Source organism: Oncorhynchus masou, chromosome 14 (assembly GCF_036934945.1).
Source record: "Oncorhynchus masou masou isolate Uvic2021 chromosome 14, UVic_Omas_1.1, whole genome shotgun sequence".
NCBI classification, from domain to species: Eukaryota; Metazoa; Chordata; class Actinopteri; order Salmoniformes; family Salmonidae; genus Oncorhynchus; species Oncorhynchus masou.
In genome coordinates, this window is record NC_088225.1 from 14,555,505 (window position 1) to 14,579,138 (window position 23,634).

At 43.8% G+C, this 23,634-nt stretch overlaps 1 protein-coding gene and 1 long non-coding RNA gene across 2 annotated transcripts; both read right to left on the reverse strand.

Annotated features, from left to right (window-relative positions):
• Positions 1 to 453: 453 nt before the first annotated feature.
• LOC135554342 (uncharacterized) lies at positions 454 to 7,390 on the reverse strand. The gene is made up of 4 exons (XR_010457679.1): positions 7,230 to 7,390; positions 4,642 to 4,750; positions 4,054 to 4,097; positions 454 to 1,449 (listed from the first exon to the last, which is right to left on the reverse strand). It is a non-coding gene; the product is annotated as an uncharacterized LOC135554342 (long non-coding RNA).
• Positions 7,391 to 8,647: 1,257 nt separating this feature from the next.
• On the reverse strand, positions 8,648 to 18,930 carry LOC135554343 (cytoglobin-1-like). Its single transcript, XM_064986605.1, has 3 exons — positions 18,545 to 18,930; positions 9,353 to 9,584; positions 8,648 to 9,252 (listed from the first exon to the last, which is right to left on the reverse strand). The coding sequence occupies exons 1-3, from the start codon at positions 18,685 to 18,687 to the stop codon at positions 9,094 to 9,096; spliced, it is 534 nt and encodes a 177-aa protein (XP_064842677.1). The 5' UTR covers positions 18,688 to 18,930; the 3' UTR covers positions 8,648 to 9,093.
• Positions 18,931 to 23,634: the final 4,704 nt, after the last annotated feature.

Below are 23,634 nucleotides of genomic sequence, written 5' to 3' on the forward strand. Positions count from 1 at the left end.
GTAAATAACACAAGGCTGTTGAGTCAGCAGCAGAGCTATATTTACCTGCTCACGTTTGTGATCACTGTTTTATCCTTATGAGGTCAGGTGACGTCTTCCTGAGGCATTGCTTAATTCTTCTTGTTTGGAGTGGTTAAAAAAACAAGCATGAACAGATTCAATATCTCAGACTGTGTATGTTACATGTAGAAGGGTCTCTTATAAGGCAGGGTAGCCTAGTGGTTAGAGCGTTGGACTAGTGACCGGAAGGTTGCAAGTTCAAATCCCTGAGTTGACAAGGTACAAATCTGTCATTCTGCCCCTGAACAGGCAGTTAGGCAGTCATTGAAAATAAGAATTTGTTCTTAACTGACTTGCCTGGTTAAATAAAGGTAAAAACAAATAAGTGGTAATACAGTAATGGTCATCATCCAGTACATATAATGCAACATTTGGGAGTAGATATCCTAGAACAAGGGAAAATTCAAACCAAGGCCATAAACATATGTACAAACTAAATACATTTTTCCAATCTCTTTATTTGATCAGGTGGGGAGAGCAAAGAACAGACATAATGTTTGCTTTAGAGAGAAGAAGCAGGTTGTAAGATGTCATGTCAAAGGAAACTTGATTCTGTAACAACCCGTCTTACCAGTAACCACCAGCATCACCAAGCTCTGACTCAAGGCAGACGTTTACTAAGGTGACACTAAGCTGCTTTTAAAAATGTCAAGTAAAGTTGGAGCTGTGTTTTGAACATAGGCAGACACCTCTTTTTGACTGTTGCTCCTTCAATGGGACCAACGGGATGCTAAAGGTGTAGGGGAAGAGGTGATTCATTGCATGCTTTCTTTCATCACATAGCAATACATTGTGACTGGAGAGGGTTGACAGAGAGGTACAAAACAGATGCCTCTCCATTGCTCTTCAGATTGAGTAGCCATGGCACACACATCTTCACGACAAGACATTTATGTTCTCTGACATTTGGTCAAATATTTATGGGTTCAAGCGATTCATTTTAAACATATTGCTTATACGTAGCTCCTTGTTTCAGTCAAAAACAATATTTTAGTCACTTTAGGAATGTGAAAGATTACCAAAAACATCCTAACATTTAAAGTGCATAATTTTAAAGTTCTGCCTCTTCTTTAAAAGCCATTATAATTTACTCAATGGACACAAATCTGTATAGCCCTATTTGACAATCAAATAAAACTACTGTTTTTTGAGGCACGGAACACATTCCAACAGTTTTACATTGACCATTGGCCTACTTTAAGCCTTAAGAAAACATCAAACTCGACAAAACAAGATACCCACAATAAACCAAGATGTTGTTCTGTAGATTCAGCTCCACCAAGATGTGATTGGTTGAGGTTTCATTCCCAGAAATGGAATTCTCCTGCCTCAAGAAGGAGGAGGGAGGCCTCCTGGGACAATCCTCTGCTGAAATAACATTAGAGGGATCTGCAGGACAGATGGGGGATTGAAGATGTGATAAAAAAAAGATTCTTGTTGTGCTGGCCTGCCCTGGCCTGTTATTAATTCCAGATGCATTTCACATGGCAATGCACAGTCTCTGAACACTGGAGAGACAATGGCGCCAGCTGCATCAATTCCAGATGACTGAGATGGAGCTGCTGCTGTTGTCTGTAACATACCCTTTTTGGGGTTTAGGTTATAGGATGTTTGACTGTCAAACGAGACTGAAAAAATAACCAAAGCACAGAAGTTAACATGTTAGCAAGGAGCTTCAATCAGCAGTGGTATATTCAGAGGTGGAAAACTACTCAATTGTCATACTTGAGTAAAAGTAAAGATACCTTAATAGAAAATGACTCAAGTAAAAGTGAGACACCCAGTAAAATACTACTTTAATAAACGTCTAAAAGTATCTGGTTTTAAATGTACTTAAGTACAGTGGTGAAAAAAATTATACTTGTCATACCTGAGTAAAAGTAAAAATACATAAAATTCCTTATATTAAGCAAATCAGACGAAACGATTTCCTTATTATTAGTATTATTTTTTGACAGCCAGATGCACACTCTGCCACTCAGACATCATTTACAAACTAAGCATTTGTGTTTAGTGAGTCTGCCAGATCAGAGGCAGTAGGGATGACCAGGGACGTTCTCTTGATAAGTCTGTGAATTGGACCATTTCCTGTACCGCTAAGCATTCAAATCAAATGAGTACTTTTGGGTGTCAAGGAAAATGTATGGACTAAAAAGTATACTATTTTCTTTCGGAATGTAGTGAAGTAAAAGTTGTCAAAAATATAAATAGTAAATTACAGATACCCCAAAAACTACTTAAGTAGTACTTTAAAGTATTTTTTACTTACTGTAAGTACTTTTCACCACTGGGTAAATTAGCCCTCATGAAAAAGTACTACTGAATTATTACACAAAACCTATTCGTGCAGTAGTGACTATGTAGAGACTTGTAAGGATTATGTAGATTATGCACTACTCAAGATAGACAAGTCGTGTTTTGTAGTGTTCAGCATGAAAACAGTAGTGATTACAGTAGTAATCAGATAGAGCTTTTTACTACATGATGCATGTAGTAAATATGTAGTTAACATTCTACAGCTTTTCTACACAGGCTTTTCAGTGGAATCAGGTATAGGTTTTACTACTTGATGTTGGTAGGAAGTAAGTCATTTCAACACTTGCCAGATTACACAGGCTTTTCGCAACCGCAGATGAAGGCAAAACAGGAAGTAGTTGATTGTTGTTGGCTAGCTACTGTTCTTGACAATTCCGAATGTAATCATCTTCTATCCTTCATCATCCTGTCTTTCATAGCCTTTATGCTTGCACCATCTGTGAGTTTAACTTTTGTTTGTGTTTTCTGAATAGTTTCATGTTGTTGTTTAGCAGTTTATATAACTTTTTACCACATCAAAAAGATTGCTTGTCAAAACGGTGTTGTGTTTAGCCTAGTTGTTTGCTAGCCCCATTGGAATGTAGCTATGTAGCCTCTGTTTTCATCATGCTAGCTAATAAGTATGCTTGTATGTAAAGGTTTTCTGTGTTGTCTTATATGACCTCTGATTGCAAATGATTGATAATGGCATATATTCTGTTGTCTCTGGTGGTTGTCGTTATTTTCTAAAATATTAAGTGGTGGAGAAATGTGGCTGCAACAAAAAAGAGAATCGTAGTTAAAAACCTCTTAAGGATCGGACCCTTTTTTCAATTTTCACCTTAAAATGACATACCCAAATCTAACTGCCTGTAGTTCAGGCCCTGAAGCAAGGATATGCATATTCTTGATACCATCTGAAAGGAAACACTTTGAAGTTTGTGGAAATGTGAAGGGAATATAGGAGAATATAACACATTAGATCTGGTACCATCATCTTTGAAATGCAAGAGAAAGGCAATAATGTACTATTCCATCCCAGGTGCTATTTAGATTTTGGCCACTAGATGGCAGCAGTGTATGTGCAAAGTTTTAGACTGATCCAATGAACCAATTCAATTATGTTACATTTTTGTATGTTGAAGACTGCCCAAATGTGCCCAATTTGTTTATTAATAACTTTTCAAGTTCAAAACTGTGCACTCTCCTCAAACAATAGCATGGTATTATTTCACTGTAATAGCTACTGTAAATGGGACTGTGCTGTTAGATTAACAAGAATTTAAGCTTTCTGCCAGTATCAGATATGTCTATGTCCTGGGAAATGTACTTGTTACTTACAACCTCATGCTAATCGCATTAGCCTACGTTTGCTCTACCATCCCATGGAAGGGACACCGATCCCGAAGAGGATTTATTTAAGTAGCTGATACCCAAAAGCTCAGTAGTCATCAAGGAAGAATTATATATTCACTTGAATAGGAAATATGTCGTGTTGACCAGTAGTGAAACGTCTCAATGTATCACTCATTACTACTTAAATGTCTAAATCACTACTGGTTTCAATAGCAATCAAGTAGTAAACCAGTAGGTTTTGTGTAGATCTCAGGTGGTAGTAATGAGTAGTAATTGAGAAGTACTTTTCCATTTCTGGTGTTTAAGTTTGAGACATAGAATGCAGCCGTTGAGAGAACTCACCAGATGTGTAGCCATCAAGGTGAAGACCTGTCTTCAGTTCGTGTCTGGAAGAAAAGAGAGAAAAGAGGGTGCATGAAAGCGTACATGCGGGGGGACATTAATCATTTAAGGAGATATCATGCTATGAATAAATGAATAAACTCACGTCTCTTCATTTGAAAAGACCCACCTCAGATCTGAGAGCTTCTACGCACAGGTAGGGTGAAAGTTCACACTAAAACAATAAAGCCTATTTCATTCATCCTGAGTCTTTTGTGTCTGTCCCTTTATTGACCCATATTTATGAGGCCCTGCACGACTCCATTGAACTGGTAGGCTTGGGGAGGTAATGCATTTATAATAACCTTCCACAGAGCTGATGGATTTTTGTTCTGCCACTAAATCATTTAGTGGGAGCAGCGAAGTGGTGAGTACTTGAAAGCTAAATGTGGAACGGGCATACATCTTCTCACTTCATGCATCTCTACTTCTGCCACATGTTCCATTTTCCCTCCCTCTCTCTTCCCCTCCTCCTCATTCCTTTCCACATCTTGAAATATCAGACAGCATTCAGTTCTGTAGGCTACTTGTTATTGTACTTTTATGTACCATGTAGACTGTAGACTAGAGCTACATCTGCTGTGAGGGTTGTTATTTCTTAGGGTCCATTCCATTGCTCTTCATGTAGGGCTCCTCATTGGTATCATCAACATTGTGCCTGAAATGGGAGATGAGGGACATTCATCAATCCAGTATTGTTGATGTTAGCACATACTGAAGCTTCATTACAATTCTTGACTTGTCAGTAAGACTGATAAAACTATGGATCCTAATTTGATATAATCAGATAATGAATATGTGTCCATGCTTTTGAGCTTGATACAGTGCCTTGCGAAAGTATTCGGCCCCCTTGAACTTTGCGGCCTTTTGCCACATTTCAGGCTTCAAACAAAAATATATAAAACTGTATTTTTTTGTGAAGAATCAACAACAAGTGGGACACAATCATGAAGTGGAACGACATTTATTGGATATTTCAAACTTTTTTAACAAATCAAAAACTGAAAAATTGGGCGTGCAAAATTATTCAGCCCCCTTAAGTTAATACTTTGTAGCGCCACCTTTTGCTGCGATTACAGCTGTAAGTCGCTTGGGGTATGTCTCTATCAGTTTTGCACATCAAGACCGAATTTTTTTCCCATTCCTCCTTGCAAAACAGTTCGAGCTCAGTGAGGTTGGATGGAGAGCATTTGTGAACAGCAGTTTTCAGTTCTTTCCACAGATTCTCGATTGGATTCAGGTCTGGACTTTGACTTGGCCATTCTAACACCTGGATATGTTTATTTTTGAACCATTCCATTGTAGATTTTGCTTTATGTTTTGGATCATTGTCTTGTTGGAAGACAAATCTCCGTCCCAGTCTCAGGTCTTTTGCAGACTCCATCAGGTTTTCTTCCAGAATGGTCCTGTATTTGGCTCCATCCATCTTCCCATCAATTTTAACCATCTTCCCTGTCCCTGCTGAAGAAAAGCAGGCCCAAACCATGATGCTGCCACCACCATGTTTGACAGTGGGGATAGGTGGTCAGGTGATGAGCTGTGTTGCTTTTACGCCAAACATAACGTTTTGCATTGTTGCCAAAAAGTTCAATTTTGGTTTCATCTGACCAGAGCACCTTCTTCCACATGTTTGGTGTGTCTCCCAGGTGGCTTGTGGCAAACTTTAAACAACACTTTTTATGGATATCTTTAAGAAATGGCTTTCTTCTTGCCACTCTTCCATAAAGGCCAGATTTGTGCAATATACGACTGATTGTTGTCCTATGGACAGAGTCTCCCACCTCAGCTGTAGATCTCTGCAGTTCATCCAGAGTGATCATGGGCCTCTTGGCTGCATCTCTGATCAGTCTTCTCCTTGTATGAGCTGAAAGTTTAGAGGGACGGCCAGGTCTTGGTAGATTTGCAGTGGTCTGATACTCCTTCCATTTCAATATTATCGCTTGCACAGTGCTCCTTGGGATGTTTAAAGCTTGGGAAATCTTTTTGTATCCAAATCCGGCTTTAAACTTCTTCACAACAGTATCTCGGACCTGCCTGGTGTGTTCCTTGTTCTTCATGATGCTCTCTGCGCTTTTAACGGACCTCTGAGACTATCACAGTGCAGGTGCATTTATACGGAGACTTGATTACACACAGGTGGATTGTATTTATCATCATTAGTCATTTAGGTCAACATTGGATCATTCAGAGATCCTCACTGAACTTCTGGAGAGAGTTTGCTGCACTGAAAGTAAAGGGGCTGAATATTTTTGCACGCCCAATTTTTCAGTTTTTGATTTGTTAAAAAAGTTTGAAATATCCAATAAATGTCGTTCCACTTCATGATTGTGTCCCACTTGTTGTTGATTCTTCACAAAAAAACAGTTTTATATCTTTATGTTTGAAGCCTGAAATGTGGCAAAAGGTCGCAAAGTTCAAGGGGGCCGAATACTTTCGCAAGGCACTGTATGTTGCTGCAGCCATATGAAATTGTGTGCTGTTGCCGTGAGAGTGGTCATGCAGGGCCAGGGGGGCTGAGAGGATTGCACTTAGAGTCAATGAGCAGACCTCTGCTCAAGAGCTCAGATGCATTTTTCTTTATTTATCCCTACATTAGACACAATTTTGTTAATATATAGTACCTCTGTCCGGGACACTCAAATTAGTATGATATGTTGCGTTTTGTGTGGTTACATAAGACAGAAGGTTATTTAAGGAGGGAGGTATAACATGAACATCTATCAACCCAAAGGTTGTGTGGACTAAATTTCATCATCTGTTGAAATAATTAACATTCAGTGCTATTGAGACATTTGCCGTAATTTTCCATGATGGGCATGAGAACACTTACAAACAGTACACAAATCCCATGAGAGAATTCCATGGCAGTATCAAAATACACTACCGTTAACAGTTCTGATGCACTGTGTGACATAACACTGTGATGCAAGAGGAAAGTACAAAGCAACCAAAAACTATTCAAAAACTAAAAATATCGAACCAACCAAGGTACATTTCACAAAATCTGTCAACCTTACCTGTACATGTGACCAGATACATGTCGCTCTGTGTACTTTCATCTTGGTTTTCCCTCAAGAAGTGAACGTGACCAGAGCAATAGGCAGAAGATGAGAAAGAGTAAAAACAAGAGTACTTACGGTTCGACTCGGTTTGAGAACTTTCTGTATAGGATGACAGCAATAGTGGTGAGGACCATCGTAGTGGTGCACATGGTCCTATCACATGTATCCCGTCTTGGGACTGCAGCTGGGTTAGAACACTGGGACTATTCCTCCCATTGAGGGAGAGTAGAATGATTCCTGTGGCACTCGAGCTCGTGGCAAGATTAGGCTGTGGGATTAGCTCAGATCAGGGGAAGGCCCTGTTGCAGGGGCAGGAGGTAAACAGAAAGTAGTGTTTGTGGTCTGAGCTCAATCTTTCAATCCTCCATCGCCACTAGTGTAGCTTCACAGGGGCACTATGTGCTGTGGCCATTCATGTGGTGTGGGTTGAACTAGCACTGCAACGCTGTCATGGACCCTGATTTTGCTGTAGTAGCATACTCTCATGCTTAAAGTCATAATGAGTGTTTTGTTAGTATTGTGTAATGTCTCAGGGCTTTGATAGAGTAGTGTGTAGCCTAAATTAAACAAATGCATGCACTTGTAGGCTACTAGAATTCTTGAGTTTACTTGAACTTGATCTTGTGTAAAATCATTTATGTAATGAAAACCTAGATTAAGCCTTCATCTTGGGGACAAAGCATAGCTGTCTTAATGTTTGTGTGTTCATGTTCATGTCATTGTTTTCAGTATCAGATTCGGCATATATGTAAATAACATATCACTAGTAGTTCTGTTGCACCTTCATAGAAGTCATGGAGTAATCCAGACTCATTATACTAATGTATTGTTACTGCACCTTCTATTGTGTAATGATATGTATATACAGTAGGTTGGTATGGGGGAGCACATACGGTACACAAGCCTTTATTGATGCTGGCGTGAAAGGCCACATGTGCACTTGTGCTCCCACAACAATCAATGATGTGCAGGGAGAGGTGGTTGGATTCAGAACCGAGCAACACTCTCTCTGAGTGTCTCGTGACATGGGAGGTATAAATACCTTTAGGCCTCCTGCTAATCCACCTATCGCTAGGACTGCGGACTCACAGGGAGTAGGCCACAGCAGGAGGAAAGAGAGTGCTAATACCTCACAGTGAAAAACAAGGCATTAAGAATCATATGCTTGTCATGATTTCCATTATAGATCATACTTGTTTTGGTTTATTATGTTATTATGCAGATACAGGCATTGATACAAAAAAAACATTTACATTGCTTAAATGTGGACACCACACCTCACAAGTTATTATTTCTCATTTTGTGACAGTAAAGTGGTTCTGATTCTGAAGGGTGACTGATTCTGAAATACAATATACTGCCCAGGAAACACCAGCAAAGCATCACATGAAATTAACAAAGATCTTGATGTCAGTGTCAGGAATAAAGAAAGGCACAACCCAGGTTAACAACTGTGTGAGTAGCAGAAGACATACTCTCCCCTGTATAGAGTGTACGTTTAGACTGTCTCAATGACATAATACAGTTCTTATGTCTGCCAATCCTCAATCTTCAACATAATCTCATGGCAATGTAGCTGAAGAGACATCCAAGATTCTTATCAGTCTGTGTAGGGCTTATGCTCTACCTCAAACATAAATGCATACACACATATGGCTATTCACACACATTCCAACCAAAGTCAGCACAAACCACCACCCCATCATTCATAAGAGAGTCCATCAGAAGAACACACCCCACAGTGGGGGCATGGGAAAGATACAGGGAGGGAGCCATGATGATACATAGGAAGATTCTATGAGCCCTGGAAAGATACATTTCTTTCCTTGAATTGTCAGACGTAGATCGTCCTGCTCCTAAGCCAAGGCCCAGTAGTAGTCAGTCTCCGGGAGTCCACAGTAGTCCCTGACGGTTACTTTGACCCAGACAGACAGATGGTTCACACAGCAGAGCTGGAGGCCCAGCCCACCTCCTCATACACGCCTTTCACGTGCCAGTAGACGGCATCCAGCAGTTTGGTCCACGCCACTGCCACCTCTGGAGTGATGTAATCAGGAAAGTCTTTAACCAGCACCTCCAGAATCACCCCACACAGGATCTGAGAAAGAGAGAGAGGGAAATGGAATGAGTGATACATTTGCTTTGGTTTGCCTGTGGATAATGGTTATGCGAAAACATGTTGCCTGGTTCTTCCTCACCTTGAAGTAGACAGGCTCCACCTTGTGTCTGAGTGCATGGGCCTTGCCCAGCAGCTTCAGAACAGACACCATCTTGTCCCCGTCATGGAGGTTCTCCACCAGGGTGTTGATGGCGGTCATCACCCTGCGGGAGTGCTTCTTGAGCTGGGCACTCTTCTCCAGCTCCTTAGGGTCCTCCACCCGTTGGAACTGGCTAAAGTACTGCTTGGAGGAGGGGAAGTTCACAAAGAGCCTGTAGAAGAAAGGAGGTGCATTACTTGGCCCAGTGAGATATTATAAGTAAACATAGTTGGAACGTGTTGACACAGCTGCAGAGCATATTTCCCCTTTTAATGTTTAACCACTTTCCAGGTTCTGTACAGGTTATGCTTAATTTACTCAACCATGGCCTGAGCACAAGCATGTGCTATTCAAACAGAAGATAGCTGTGTTGATAAAAACATGCATTTCTTCTAGTTGATAAGGCAGAAGAAATGTGTGTCAGTTAACAAAAAAACTGAGTGAAGAAAGAAAAACAAGCACAAGTATATCACAGTATCACACTATATCACCCCCAGCCTGTGATATACAGTATCACACCCAGCCTGTGATATACAGTATCACACCCAGCCTGTCATCATGCTACAGGTCTGTGTACATCCTGGCATTTCGGTGACTACTGCTATGTTCCCCTGAGTCTAGGAGACCTGTTCGTCCAGGTGATTGATTTATTTGGAAAAATATGCACTGGGTACAACCCAGGCGATAACAGGGTATAGCGATTCCACTTGTTTCCAATGTTGTCCCTGATGTCTGGTCTCAGTGGCTGACGGTGACAAGCTGCACAGCTCTCCCCTAAAACTCACAAAGCTGGTGTTTCATCATCTCCATGTCTGGCTATAGGATTAGCAGACCAACAGTGAAGTGCGCTAATGAAATTGAGATGGTTAGTTGGTTGCTTGTGTAATTACACACTGAAATAAACGGTCAGAATGGCTGTGTGTACTCAGGCAGCAGTGACTTCATCTGCTGCTTCCCTCTCACTGTGTTACTGTCGGGGTTGGAGACAATTAGCTCTACATCATAGGGATATACCATATGGTTGGTTTGGATGGATGCACCTACACCCACACTCATGTTCAACATTGGTTTGCTACAATATTTGTGTATTCCTGTCAGCGCTCGTAAACACCCATACAAGGTATTAGGATAAGACATATTCCTTACGTACCACATATCTAATTCTCTACCATATAAAATCAGAATAACTCCAATGATGATATAGGTTTTCTTTGTGGAATAAACTGGTTTGAACACATTATGAAAGAGAATAGTATTGAGCAATAAACTACAGCCTACCGTGACCAGGACAGAAACAATACAGCTGTCTGTGTGTATCTGTTCCAGATGTCCCATACCTCTATCCTTTTGAAACCCACAACGGAAAATGGAAGCTTTATGGGGAAGCCATTGTGCTTTGATGAAAGCACATGGCTTCCACAACCTTCACCTGTGACATCAAGTGTTGGGAGGAAGCAGACAAGGAAGACAGAGGAGGGGGTGTCTCATTTTCTTCTGCATAAAGCGGAGGGTCTATGCAATGACTTTCAATTGTAAAGCCAGGTCCTCTGTTTCACTCAGAAGTAGTGAAGACAGTGGTGTTTAATCTCTCCCTTGATCTATAGTGGCTGCATATAAATAGTCTCATTAGTGTTTTATAATCATCAGCCTGTTAATCCTACTCTGGGATAGGGCTCATTTCTGAGATACTTGCACGGCCGTTCTAAATGTGACATACTTTCCCTAGGTGGAAATTGTATAGGTATTTGATAAATGCAAATACAACTACATATGGATACCCTGGATTGTGTTACAATGAGATGCATCACTGATACAACATTTTCAGAGAGCTATGGGTATTTCACATTGGGTATTTTAGTTATGTAGAGAGCTAAATTAACCACGCATAGCTTTTAGTATTAAACTGACAGAGAGAGCAGTTGAGGTTTGAGGTTTAACATTATACTTGAACATGCCTTCAAATCTCCAAAGATGCCAAAGATTCAAAGACCCCTTGACAGCTAAAGTGTGCTCCTTGTCAGTGCTCCATGTCACCATGTAATACTACAGGCATTTAGAATGCCTCAGAGCAATTTGAGGCTTAAGATATTTAAGTACTGGTATTCAAATATTGCATCAAATGAAAGCATTGCAATTTATGACCAAGATGATGTCCCTTTAACTAGTCGTGGCCAAAAGTTTTGAGAATGACACAAATATTAATTTGAACAGGCAACTAAACATAAACAATATCCCATAACCCACAAGTGGAAAAAATTCTACTTAAGTATGATCCCCAATTAGAGACAACGATAACCAGCTGCCTCTAATTGGGAATCATACAAATCACCAACATTGTCACGCCCTGATCTTAAAGAACCGTTTTATTTCTCTATTTGGTTAGGTCAGGGTGTGATTTGGGTGGGCATTCTATGTTTTCAATTTCTTTGTTTTGTGGTTCCCACGTTGTCTCTGATTGGGAATCATACCTAGGCAGCCTTTTTCCCACCTGTTGTGGGTAATTATTTATTTTCTGTGTGTGTTTGTGTGCGCCACGGTTGCGTCACGTACGGTTTCTGTTGACCTGTTTTTTGTGAAGGTTTCACTTTATTAAAAACGTGGAATTACATGCACGCTGAACCTTGGCTCATCTATGACAGGGAGTTTGAAGACAGTGAACGTGACAAACATAGAAAATGAACCTAGAACCCCACATAGAAAATGTAAACTAGAACAACCCCCCCAGTCACGCCCTGACCTACTCTACCATTGAAAATAAAAGCTTTCTATGGTCAGGACGTGACAGTATCCCCCCCGCCCGCTCAGCTCTCGGATCCACCATCTGTGGTGGTGGCTCTGGTGCGGGCCGAAGAACCCACTCATCCCGCGGATCCAGTCATGGACCCAGGATGGACGCTGTGTCTGGGCTGGGCATCGGCGTAGAGGAGGGCTCCTGCCATGGAGCTGGACTGGACGCCGTGTTTGGACTGGACATCGGCACAGGGGAAAGCTCCCGCCATGGAGCGGGACTGGACTCTGTGCATGGACTGGACACCAATGCAGAAGAAGACTCTGGTCTTGGAGCTGGACTGGACGCCGTGTTTAGACTGGGCACAGGGGAAGGCTTCGGCCATGGAGCAGGAGGTTTCGACCCGTTGACCGTGTCAGGAGGTTTCAAACCGTGGACCGTCTCAGGAGGTTCCGGACTGTGGACCGTCTCAGGAGGTTCCGGACTGTGGACCGTCTCAGGAGGTTCCGGACCGTTGACCGTGTCAGGAGGTTTCAAACCGTGGACCGTCTCAGGAGGTTCCGGACTGTGGACCGTCTCAGGAGGTTCCGGACCGTTGACCGTGTCAGGAGGTTTCAAACCGTGGACCGTCTCAGGAGGTTCCGGACTGTGGACCGTCTCAGGAGGTTCCGGACTGTGGACCGTCTCAGGAGGTTCCGGACTGTGGACCGTCTCAGGAGGTTCCGGACTGTGGACCGTCTCAGGAGGTTCCGGACTGCGGACCGTCTCAGGAGGTTCCGGACTGCGGACCGTCTCAGGAGGTTCCGGACTGCGGACCGTCTCAGGAGGTTCCGGACTGCGGACCGTCTCAGGAGGTTCCGGACTGCGGACCGTCTCAGGAGGTTCCGGGCTGCGGACCGTCTCAGGAGGTTCCGGACTGCGGACCGTCTCAGGAGGTTCCGGACTGTGGACCGTCTCAGGAGGTTCCGGACTGTGGACCGTCTCAGGAGGTTCCGGACTGTGGACCGTCTCAGGAGGTTCCGGACTGTGGACCGTCTCAGGAGGTTCCGGACTGTGGACCGTCTCAGGAGGTTCCGGACTGTGGACCGTCTCAGGAGGTTCCGGACTGTGGACCGTCTCAGGAGGTTCCGGACTGTGGACCGTTGTTGGAAGTTCCGGACTGTGAAACGTTGTCGGAAGCTCTGGACTTGACACTGTCGCCGGAAGCTCTGGACTGGGAACTTTTGCTGGAAGCTCTGGATTGGGAACTGTCGTCGGAAGCTCTGGACTGGGGATTGTCGCAGGAAGCCTGGTGCATGGGGCCTGCACTGGTGATATTGGGCTGGTGTCACGCACCTCAGGGCGAGTGCGGGGAGGAGGCACAGGACGTACTGGACTGGGGAAGCGCACTGGAGGCCTGGTGTGTATAGCCGGCATCAATGATACCAGTTCGATAAAACACCTCGCCCGGCAAATGCGAGGAGCTGGCACAGGACGTACTGGGCTGGGAAGGCGCACTGGAGACCTGGTGTGTATAGCCGGCATCAATTGTACCGGAACTTTAACACACTTCTCAGGACGAGTACGGGGAGTTGGCACAGGACGTACTGGGCTGGGAAGGTGTACTGGAGACCTGGTTGGTATAGCCGGCATCACTTGTACCGGAACTTTAACACACTTCTCAGGACGAGTACGGGGAGTTGGCACAGGTGGCTTTAAATTGATAACACGGTCCTTAGGGAAAATGTCGTGCATCCTCCACCAATTCAATAACTCTCTCATTTCTCTCTCCTCCACATTCTCCCTCAACTCACTGACAGTCTCTGGTTCACTCCCCCCAACTCTCGCAGAACACTCCTCGCTCAATCTGTCCCAATATTCTTCCTCGGTCTCTGACTCACCCCTCAGCGTCGCCGACCACACCGTGTGCCCCCCCCAAAAAATGTTTTGATCTGCTTCTTGGGCTTGCGTCGTGGCCGCGAACCCTGGCGTTGTCGCTGTTCTCCATTATCTCCTTGTGTCTGCTGTGACTCCTGCCAAGGAAGGATCTCCTGTCCTTCCATTATTTCCTCCAAGGTCCAACTTGTTTTCCCCATTGTAGCACGCTGCTTGGTCCTGGTGTATGGGATATGGGATATGGGATATTCTATGGGATATTCTGTCACATTGTTTGTAATAATGATCGGACCAAGGCGCAGCGTACTTTGAGTTCCACATACTTTTAATGAATGAAGTGAAACTTAAGCAAATACAAAACAAATAAAGAATAAACAAACCGAGACGACACTGCAGTGTGAACTGGCAACTAAACATAAACAACATCCCATAACCAACAGGTGGAAAAAAATGCTGCTTAAGTATGATCCCCCAATTAGAGACAACGATAACCAGCTGCCTCTAATTGGGAATCATATAAATCACCAACATAGAAAATTAACCTAGAACCCCACATAGAAAATATAAACTAGAACAACCCCCCAGTCACGCCCTGACCTACTCTACCATAGAAAATAAAAGCTTTCTATGGTCAGGATGTGACAGAGTCAATATTTGCAGTGTTGACCCTTCTTTTCCAAGACCTCTGCAATACGCCCTGGTATGCTGTCAATTAACTTCTGGGCCACACCCTGATGGCAGCCCATTCTTGCATAATCAATGCTTGGAGTTTGTCAGAATTTGTGGGTTTTTTGTTTGTCAGGATTAAGGTCTGGGGAGTTTCCTGGCCATGGACCCAAAATATCGATGTTTTGTTCCCCGAGCCACTTAGTTATCACTTTTGCCTTATGGCAAGGTGCTCAATCATGCTACAAAAGGCATTGTTCGTCACCAAACTGTTCCTGGATGGTTGGGAGAAGTTGCTCTCGGAGGATGTGTTGGTACCATTCTTTATTCATGGCTGTGTTCTTAGGCAGAATTGTGAGTGAGCTCACACCCCTGGCTGAGAAGCAACCCCACACATGGTCTCAGGATGCTTTACTGTTGGCATGACACAGGACTGATGGTAGCGCTCACCCTGTCTTCTCCAGACAAGCTTTTTTTCCGGATGCCCCAAACATTCGGAAAGAGGTGTAACGATTTTCGTCCTCCTCTGAGGAGGAGTAGGAAGGATCGGACCAATACGCAGGTAAGTGTCCACGTTAAATGTATTCAATAACTGAATACTGAAACACAAAGTAAATAAAAGAACAACCGAAACAGTCCTGTCTGGTAGAGAGAGAAAACAATCCCCCACAACCAAAACGAGGAAAACAGGCTACCTAAGTATGATTTTCAATCATAGACAACGATCGACAGCTGCCTCTGATTGAGAACCATACCAGGCCAAACACAGAAACACAACATAGAAAAAATAACATAGACTACCCACCCCAACTCACGTCCTGACCAAACTAACACAAAGACATAATAAAGGAACTAAGGTCAGAACGTAACAAGGGGATTCACCAGAGAAAATGACTTTACCCAACTTTACCTCAGCAGTCCAATCCCTGTACCTTTTGCAGAATATCACTGTCCCTGATGTTTTTCCTGGAGAGAAGTGGCTTCTTTGCCACCCTTCTTGACACCAGGCCATCCTCCAAAAGTCTTCTCCTCACCGTGCGTGCAGATGCACTCTCACCTGCCTGCTGCCATTCCTCAGCAAGCTCTGTACTGGTGGTGTCCCGATCCCGCAGCTGAATGAACTTTAGGAAACGGTCCTGGAGCTTGCTGGACATTCTTGGGCACCCTGAAGCCTTCTTCACAACAATTGAACCGCTCTCCTCGAAGTTCAAATCGCATATACCCCCCTGACTGAACCCTGGCCTGGTGGCCTACTGATGATCCGATAAATGGTTGATTTAGGTGCAATCTTACTGGCAGCAATATCCTTGCCTGTGAAGCCCTTTTTGTGCAAAGCAATGATGACGGCACGTGTTTCCTTGCAGGTAACCATGTCTGACAGAGGAAGAACAATGATTCCAAGCACCACCCTCCTTTTGAAGCTTCCAGTCTGTTATTCAAACTCAATCAGCATGACAGAGTGATCTCCAGCCTTGTCCTTGTCAACACTCACACCTGTGTTAATTAACGAGAGAATCACTGACATGATGTCGGCTGGTCCTTTTGTGGCGGGGCTTAAATGCAGTGGAAATGTTTTCTGTGGATTCAGTTCATTTGCATGGCAAAGAGGGACTTTGAAATTAATTGTAATTCATCTGATGACACTTCATACCATTCTGGAGTATATGCAAATTACCATCATACAACCTGAGACAGCAGACTTTGTGAAAATTAATATTTGTGTCATTCTCAAAACTTTTGGCCACGACTGTATTTAACTAACTATTTAGCAGTTTTATGGCTTGGGGTGGAAGCTGTTCAGGGTCCTGCTGGTTCTAGAATTGGTGCATTGGTACCGCTTGTCGTGCAGTAGCTGAGAGAACAGTCTATGACTTCGGTGGCTGGAGTCTTAGACAATTTTTATGGCCTTCCTTTAACACAGCCTAGTATAGAGGTACTGGATGGCAGGGAGCTCGGCACCAGTGATTTACTTGGCTGTCCGCATTACCCTCTGTAGTGCCTTGCAGTCGGATGACAAGTAGTTGCCATACCAAGTGGTGTGCAGCCAGTCAAGATGCTGTCAATGGTGTGACGTCTGCAAACTTAATGACGGAGTCGGGCAGAGCCACGCAGTCATGGTTGAACAGGGAGTACAGGAGGGGACTAAGTACACAACCCTGAGGGTCCCTGTGATGAGAGTCAGTGTGGCAGATGTGTTGTTGCCTGCCCTCACCACCTGGGGATGTCCCGGCAGGAAGTCAAGGATCCAGTTGCAGAGGTAGGTGTTCAGTCCAGGGTCCTTAGCTTAGTGATGAGCTTGGAAGGCACTATGGTATTGAACGCTGAGCTATAGTAAATGAACAGCATTCTAACGTAGGTGTTCCTTTTGTCCAAGTGGGCAAGGGCAATCCAGGGTGTCTGGGATGATGGTTGGGATGTGAGCCATGACCAGCCTTTCAATTACATTTCATGGCTACAGATGTGAATGCTTGTCATTTACACAGGTTACCCTTGGCATTCTTGTACACAGGGACTTTGGTGGTCTGCTAGAAACATGTAGGTACCTGTGAGGGATCAGTGAGTCAGGTCAGAAATCCCTGGTCTGCAGATATGTGAAACATGATCTGCCTCTCAGAGAGGGAGCACCCGCAGAGCCAAATATGTCAGATTGGAATAAACAGCAAGATGGATTGAGCTGCACGCTTTCCCCTCTGATTCTGCCAACTGATAGGAAGGGAGCCAATTTCAAATGCAATAGCTCAGATATGAGTGATGGCGCTCTCTCTAACAGACTGAGAGCATGCAAGTCAAGTCAATCGTCATGTTATAATCTTCACACGTTGTTAAAATAACTTTCAGTTCCCTTCATTTATAGTGGGGATCATGCAAGGGTCATGGAGAGATTGCAATCTAGGTTGCAAGAACATGGTTATTTATTAAACTCAACTATTGCAACACAATTTGGTAAAACAACCATTGAGCAAGATAAGGAGCCATGTGCAATTTCCATGTTGGCAATGTAATAATTAAGGAGAAACAAAATTTAGCCTGGTTCTAAAAACAGCCTTGGTTGAGGCCCTGAAGATTCCTATGATAACAAGATGCTGCTGAGAGTTTTGCTCCCTGTGGTGGCAGAAGCTGTTGCCACTGGTCAGGTGACTGCAATCACCAGCTCTGTTTGTGTGTGTGTGTGCGTGTGTGTGCGCACACATATTGTTCAGCAAGAACAATATGTGGGGCCTCCCGGGTGGCGCAGTGGTTAAGGGTGCTGTACTGCAGCGCCAGCTGTGCCACCAGAGACCCTGGGTTCGCGCCCAGGCTCTGTCGTAACGACGCTAAATTGGCCTAGCGTCGTCCGGGTTAGGAAGGGCTTGGCCGGTAGGGAAATCCTTGTTTCATCACGCACCAGCGACTCCTGTGGCTGGCCGGGCGCAGTGCGCGCTAACCAAGGTTGCCAGGTGCACGGTGTTTCCTCCGACACATTGGTGCAGCTGGCTTCCGGGTTGGATGCGCGCTGTGTTAAGAAGCAGTGCGGCTTGGTTGGGTTGTGTATCGGAGGACGCATGACCTTCAACCTTCGTCTCTCCCGAGCCCGTACGGGAGTTGTAGCGATGAGACAAGATAGTAGCTACTAAACAATTGGATACCACGAAATTGGGGAGAAAAAGGGGTAAAATTCAAAAAACAAAAACAAAAAAAAGAACAATATGTGCTGTGTTGAAACAGTCAGCATTCAGTAAGTTACATCTCTTCTGTCATCAGCCCTCCACAACTCCCCAAATGGAAATGGGTGCACCTAGGCAAGTTTTTCAGTGTCTTTAGACTGACAATTTCAAGATGTTATAGGCAAGAAACAAGGGAAAGAGAGTATAGGTAAAGTTTACCTGATGAGAATGGCCACCCCGACATCATCACAGTTCTGGTAGACTTTGGCCCAGGTGTCCTTGATCATCTTTCTCTCTGAGTCACAGAGTGGATCTAGGCGCTCCAGGCGATCTCCATTTACCTCTCCCTGCTGCCTCTCCATCCAGGAGTCCTATAGTGCTGCAGGAGTGGTGTGTTGAAGACAGGTGATAAGAGTCCCCAAGAACACAACCCAGTTCCCTTTGTTTACACAGTCTCTCTCGTTCAAACAATCCCCTTTTTATTACCCTTCTCTTGCTGAGAGACCCTCTCTCAACCTTTTCTGAGTGAGTGAATGAGGACCACACTAAAAAGCGAGAGGAAGAGAGCACACACAGAGTGAGGAGGAGCCACACACCTCCCCCTCTCTCTCTTTCTCTCCCCTCTCCCTCCCCACCCAATTTGGTACTTGCCTATTTTCTGTTTTTAAAATTTTATTGGTCACATACACATGTTCAGCAGATGTTATTGTGGGTGTAGCGAAGTGCTTCCTGTTTATGCGTGAGTGTGTGTGTGTGTGGGAGGGGATATTGAGAGGAAAATCATTCAGATTTTTCAAGAGTAATATGTGGAAAAACAGTTAATGTGTGAAAGTAGGGTTCCGTTGGCGGAACGTGTGTTGTGTGTTATGTTTGCTCTCATATGAACACAGATAAAGGGCATTGCTCAAAAGATGAAGGTATGCTAGAAATGGCAGTTATCTCCATACATGTCTTGTTATGAATTAAGTTTGATCCTCCTTTTTCTTTTGAGATTGTGCTTTGACATTGGTGTAGAAGTTACCTTATTATCTCACAATCTCCTTCTTTCCGTCCTTGTGGTTTGGTAATAGTAGATACAGTAACAACAGAGGGGGTTGGGGACCTAATCAACAAGAGACTTGTGGATTGGATGTGTAAGCAGAAAGTAGGTGACATGGGAGTCAAAAAAATCACTATCATATAAGGGTTACAAGCTTGAGCTGATACATGTTCAACACCTTGCTTTGTGAGGTCCAATTCCTGTAAAAGTTATTCTAAACTTCTCCATCAAGGAAATCTATGTGAAACATGAAAGATGTCCATAGAAAGTACAGTTTTTCACTTGTACTTTTGAATATGAGAGGGATCGATGTTTTGCAAGATATAAACTATAAAGTAGTGTGAACTTGAACACATACCCAATGATTAAGGGCAGGTTTGCTGGGTGTGGACGTTGTCTTGTCAATGAAAAATATATGGGAATAGGTTAGTCAAGCGGTGAGCAGTGCAAGCTGGAGCATGTGCCACTGTGACTCTGTAATTGATACTGTGAATTTGATACACTGGACTGCTTTTCACATGATGCTAATGATCTTCCAGGGTCTTCAGTAGGCGTTAGCTTACACTCACAAGACACGGCATGCAAAGTGTTTCACATAAAAAATATCTTTGTTACCGCACTGATCTTTCTCCTTATGTCCTGGCATATTAGTGTGTAGCTCAAACTGTTTGGACGCTACAGACAGAAGTTGGCAGATTGCCCAAATGCTTGAGAACCTCATAAAGGGCATTGCTCAAAAGATGAAGGTATGCTAGAAATGGAGCAGACTTTTGTTGGTTTAGTTTTCCTCCATAAAAAAGGAAAGATCATATCAGTAACTAGAATTGTATTTCTGTTGTCCACAGGTACACTCCCTGAAGTATCAAGTTGCACATTAACAAACCTCGACCATTCATGGCTTGTTTACTGTTGGCAGTTATCTCCATACATGTCTTGTTATGAATTAAGTTTGATCCTCCTTTTTCTTTTGAGATTGTGCTTTGACATTGGTGTAGAAGTTACCTTATTATCTCACAATCTCCTTCTTTCTGTCCTTGTGGTTTGGTAATAATAGATACAGTAACAACAGAGGGGGTTGGGGACCTAATCAACAAGAGACTTGTGGATTGGATGTGTAAGCAGAAAGTAGGTGACATGGGAGTCAAAACAATCACTATCATATAAGGGTTACAAGCTTGAGCTGATACATGTTCAACACCTTGCTTTGTGAGGTCCAATTCCTGTAAAAGTTATTCTAAACTTCTCCATCAAGGAAATCTATGTGAAACATGAAAGATGTCCATAGAAAGTACAGTTTTTCACTTGTACTTTTGAATATGAGAGGGATCGATGTTTTGCAAGATATAAACTATAAAGTAGTGTGAACTTGAACACATACCCAATGATTAAGGGCAGGTTTGCTGGGTGTGGATGTTGTCTTGTCAATGAAAAATATATGGGAATAGGTTAGTCAAGCGGTGAGCAGTGCAAGCTGGAGCATGTGCCACTGTGACTCTGTAATTGATACTGTGAATTTGATACACTGGACTGCTTTTCACATGATGCTAATGATCTTCCAGGGTCTTCAGTAGGTGTTAGCTTACACTCACAAGACACGGCTTGCAAAGTGTTTCACATAAAAAATATCTTTGTTACCGCACTGATCTTTCTCCTTATGTCCTGGCATATTAGTGTGTAGCCCAAACTGTTTGGACGCTACAGACAGAAGTTGGCAGATCGCCCAAATGCTTGAGAACCTCATCATGTTCATGAGAGTCTCATCTCCCCATAGAGGGGTCCTAATCGATTTCTAGGCCAAACCGTTTGACAAACACCGCTCTAGATTGATTTCCACAGGGGCGCTGACATCATCTTTAGGGGGTGATGGATTTTGATGGGCATTTTTTTTATTGTGTTACTTAGATTGACGTCCGGGTCTGATTAAAACTTGACAGTTGTTGACCTCAAGGTTATTTTGAGCAATTGCAAGAAGAAACCAAATGAACAGGAACCAACACAGATAAAGGGCATTGCTCAAAAGATGAAGGTATGCTAGAAATGGAGCAGACTTTTGTTGGTTTAGTTTTCCTCCATAAAAAAAGGAACGATCATATCAGTAACTAGAATTGTATTTCTGTTGTCCACAGGTACACTCCCTGAAGTATCAAGTTGCACATTAACAAACCTCGACCATTCATGGCTTGTTTACTGTTGGCAGTGTTATCTCCAGACATGTCTTGTTATGAATTAAGTTTGATCCTCAAATCAAATCAAATGTATTTGTCACATACACATGGTTGGCAGATGTTCATGCAAGTGTAGCGAAATGCTTGTGCTTCTAGTTCCGACAATGCAGTAATAACCAACAAGTAATCTAACCTAACAATTCCACAACAACTACCTTATACACACAAGTGTAAAGGGATAAAGAATATGTACATAAAGATATATGAATGAGTGATGGTACTGTATGGCATAGGCAAGATGCAGTCGATGGTATCGAGTACAGTATATACATATGAGATGAGTAATGTAGGGTATGTAAACAAAGTTGGCATAGTTTAAAGTGGCCAGTGATACATGTATTACATAAAGATGCAGTAGATGAGATAGGGTACAGTATATACATATGAGATGAGTAATGTCGGGTTTGTAAACATTATATTAAGTAGCATTGTATAAAGTGGTTAGTGATATATTTTACATCAATTTCCATCAATTCCCATTATTAAAGTGGCTGGAGTTGAGTCAGTGTGTTGGCAGCAGCCACTCAGTGTTAGTGGTGGCTGTTTAACAGTCTGATGGCCTTGGAATAGAAGCTGTTTTTCAGTCTCTCGGTCCCAGCTTTGATTCACCTGTACTGACCTCGCCTTCTGGATGATAGCGTGGTGAACAGGCAGTGGCTCGGGTGGCTGTTGTCCTTGATGATCTTTATGGCCTTCCTGTGACATCGGGTGGTGTAGGTGTCCTGGAGGGCAGGTAGTTTGCCCCCGGTGATGCGTTGTGCAGACCTCACTACCCTCTGGAGAGCCTTACGTTTGTGGGCGGAGCAGTTGCCGTACCAGGCAGTGATACAGCCCGACATCATGCTCTCGATTGTGCATCTGTAGAAGTTTGTGAGTGCTTGTGGTGACAAGCCAAATTTCTTCAGCCTCCTGAGGTTGAAGAGGCGCTGCTGGTCCTTCTTCACGACGCTGTCTGTGTGGGTGGACCAATTCAGTTTGTCCGTGATGTGTACGCCGAGGAACTTAAAACTTACTACCCTCTCCACTACTGTCCCATCAATGTGGATAGGGGGGTGCTCCCTCTGCTGTTTCCTGAAGTCCACAATCATCTCCTTTGTTTTGTTGACGTTGAGTGTGAGGTTATTTTCCTGACACCACACTCCGAGGGCCCTCACCTCCTCCCTGTAGGCCGTCTCGTCGTTGTTGGTAATCAAGCCTACCACTGTTGTGTCGTCCGCAAACTTGATGATTGAGCTGGAGGAGTGCATGGCCACGCAGTCATGGGCGAACAGGGAGTACAGGAGAGGGCTCAGAACGTACCCTTGTGGGGCCCCAGTGTTGAGGATCAGCGGGGTGGAAATGTTGTTACCTACCCTCTCCACCTGGGGGCGGCCCGTCAGGAAGTCCAGTACCCAGTTGCACAGGGCGGGGTCGAGACCCAGGGTCTCGAGCTTGATGACGAGTTTGGAGGGTACTATGGTGTTCAATGCTGAGCTGTAGTCGATGAACAGCATTCTCACATAGGTATTCCTCTTGTCCAGATGGGTTAGGGCTGTGTGCAGTGTGGTTGAGATTGCATCATCTGTGGACCTATTTGGGCGGTAAGCAATTTGGAGTGGGGTCTAGGGTGTCAGGTAGGGTGGAGGTGATATGGTCCTTGACTAGTCTCTCAAAGCACTTCATGATGACGGAAGTGAGTGCTAGTCGTTTAGCTCAGTTACCTTAGCTTTCTTGGGAACAGGGACAATGGTGGCCCTCTTGAAGCATGTGGGAACAGCAGAATGGGATAAGGATTGATTGAATATGTCTGTAAACACACCAGCCATGCCGTCTGGGCCTGCAGCCTTGCGAGGGTTAACACATTTAAATGTTTTCCTCACTTTGGCTGCAGTGAAGGAGAGTCCAGGAGAGTCCGCAGGTTTTGGTTGTGGGCTGTGTCAATGGCACTGTATTGTCCTCAAAGTGGGCAAAACAGTTATTTAGTCTGCCTGGGAGCAAGACATCCTGGTCCGTGATGGGGCTGGTTTTCTTTTTGTAATCCGTGATTGACTGTAGACCCTGCCACA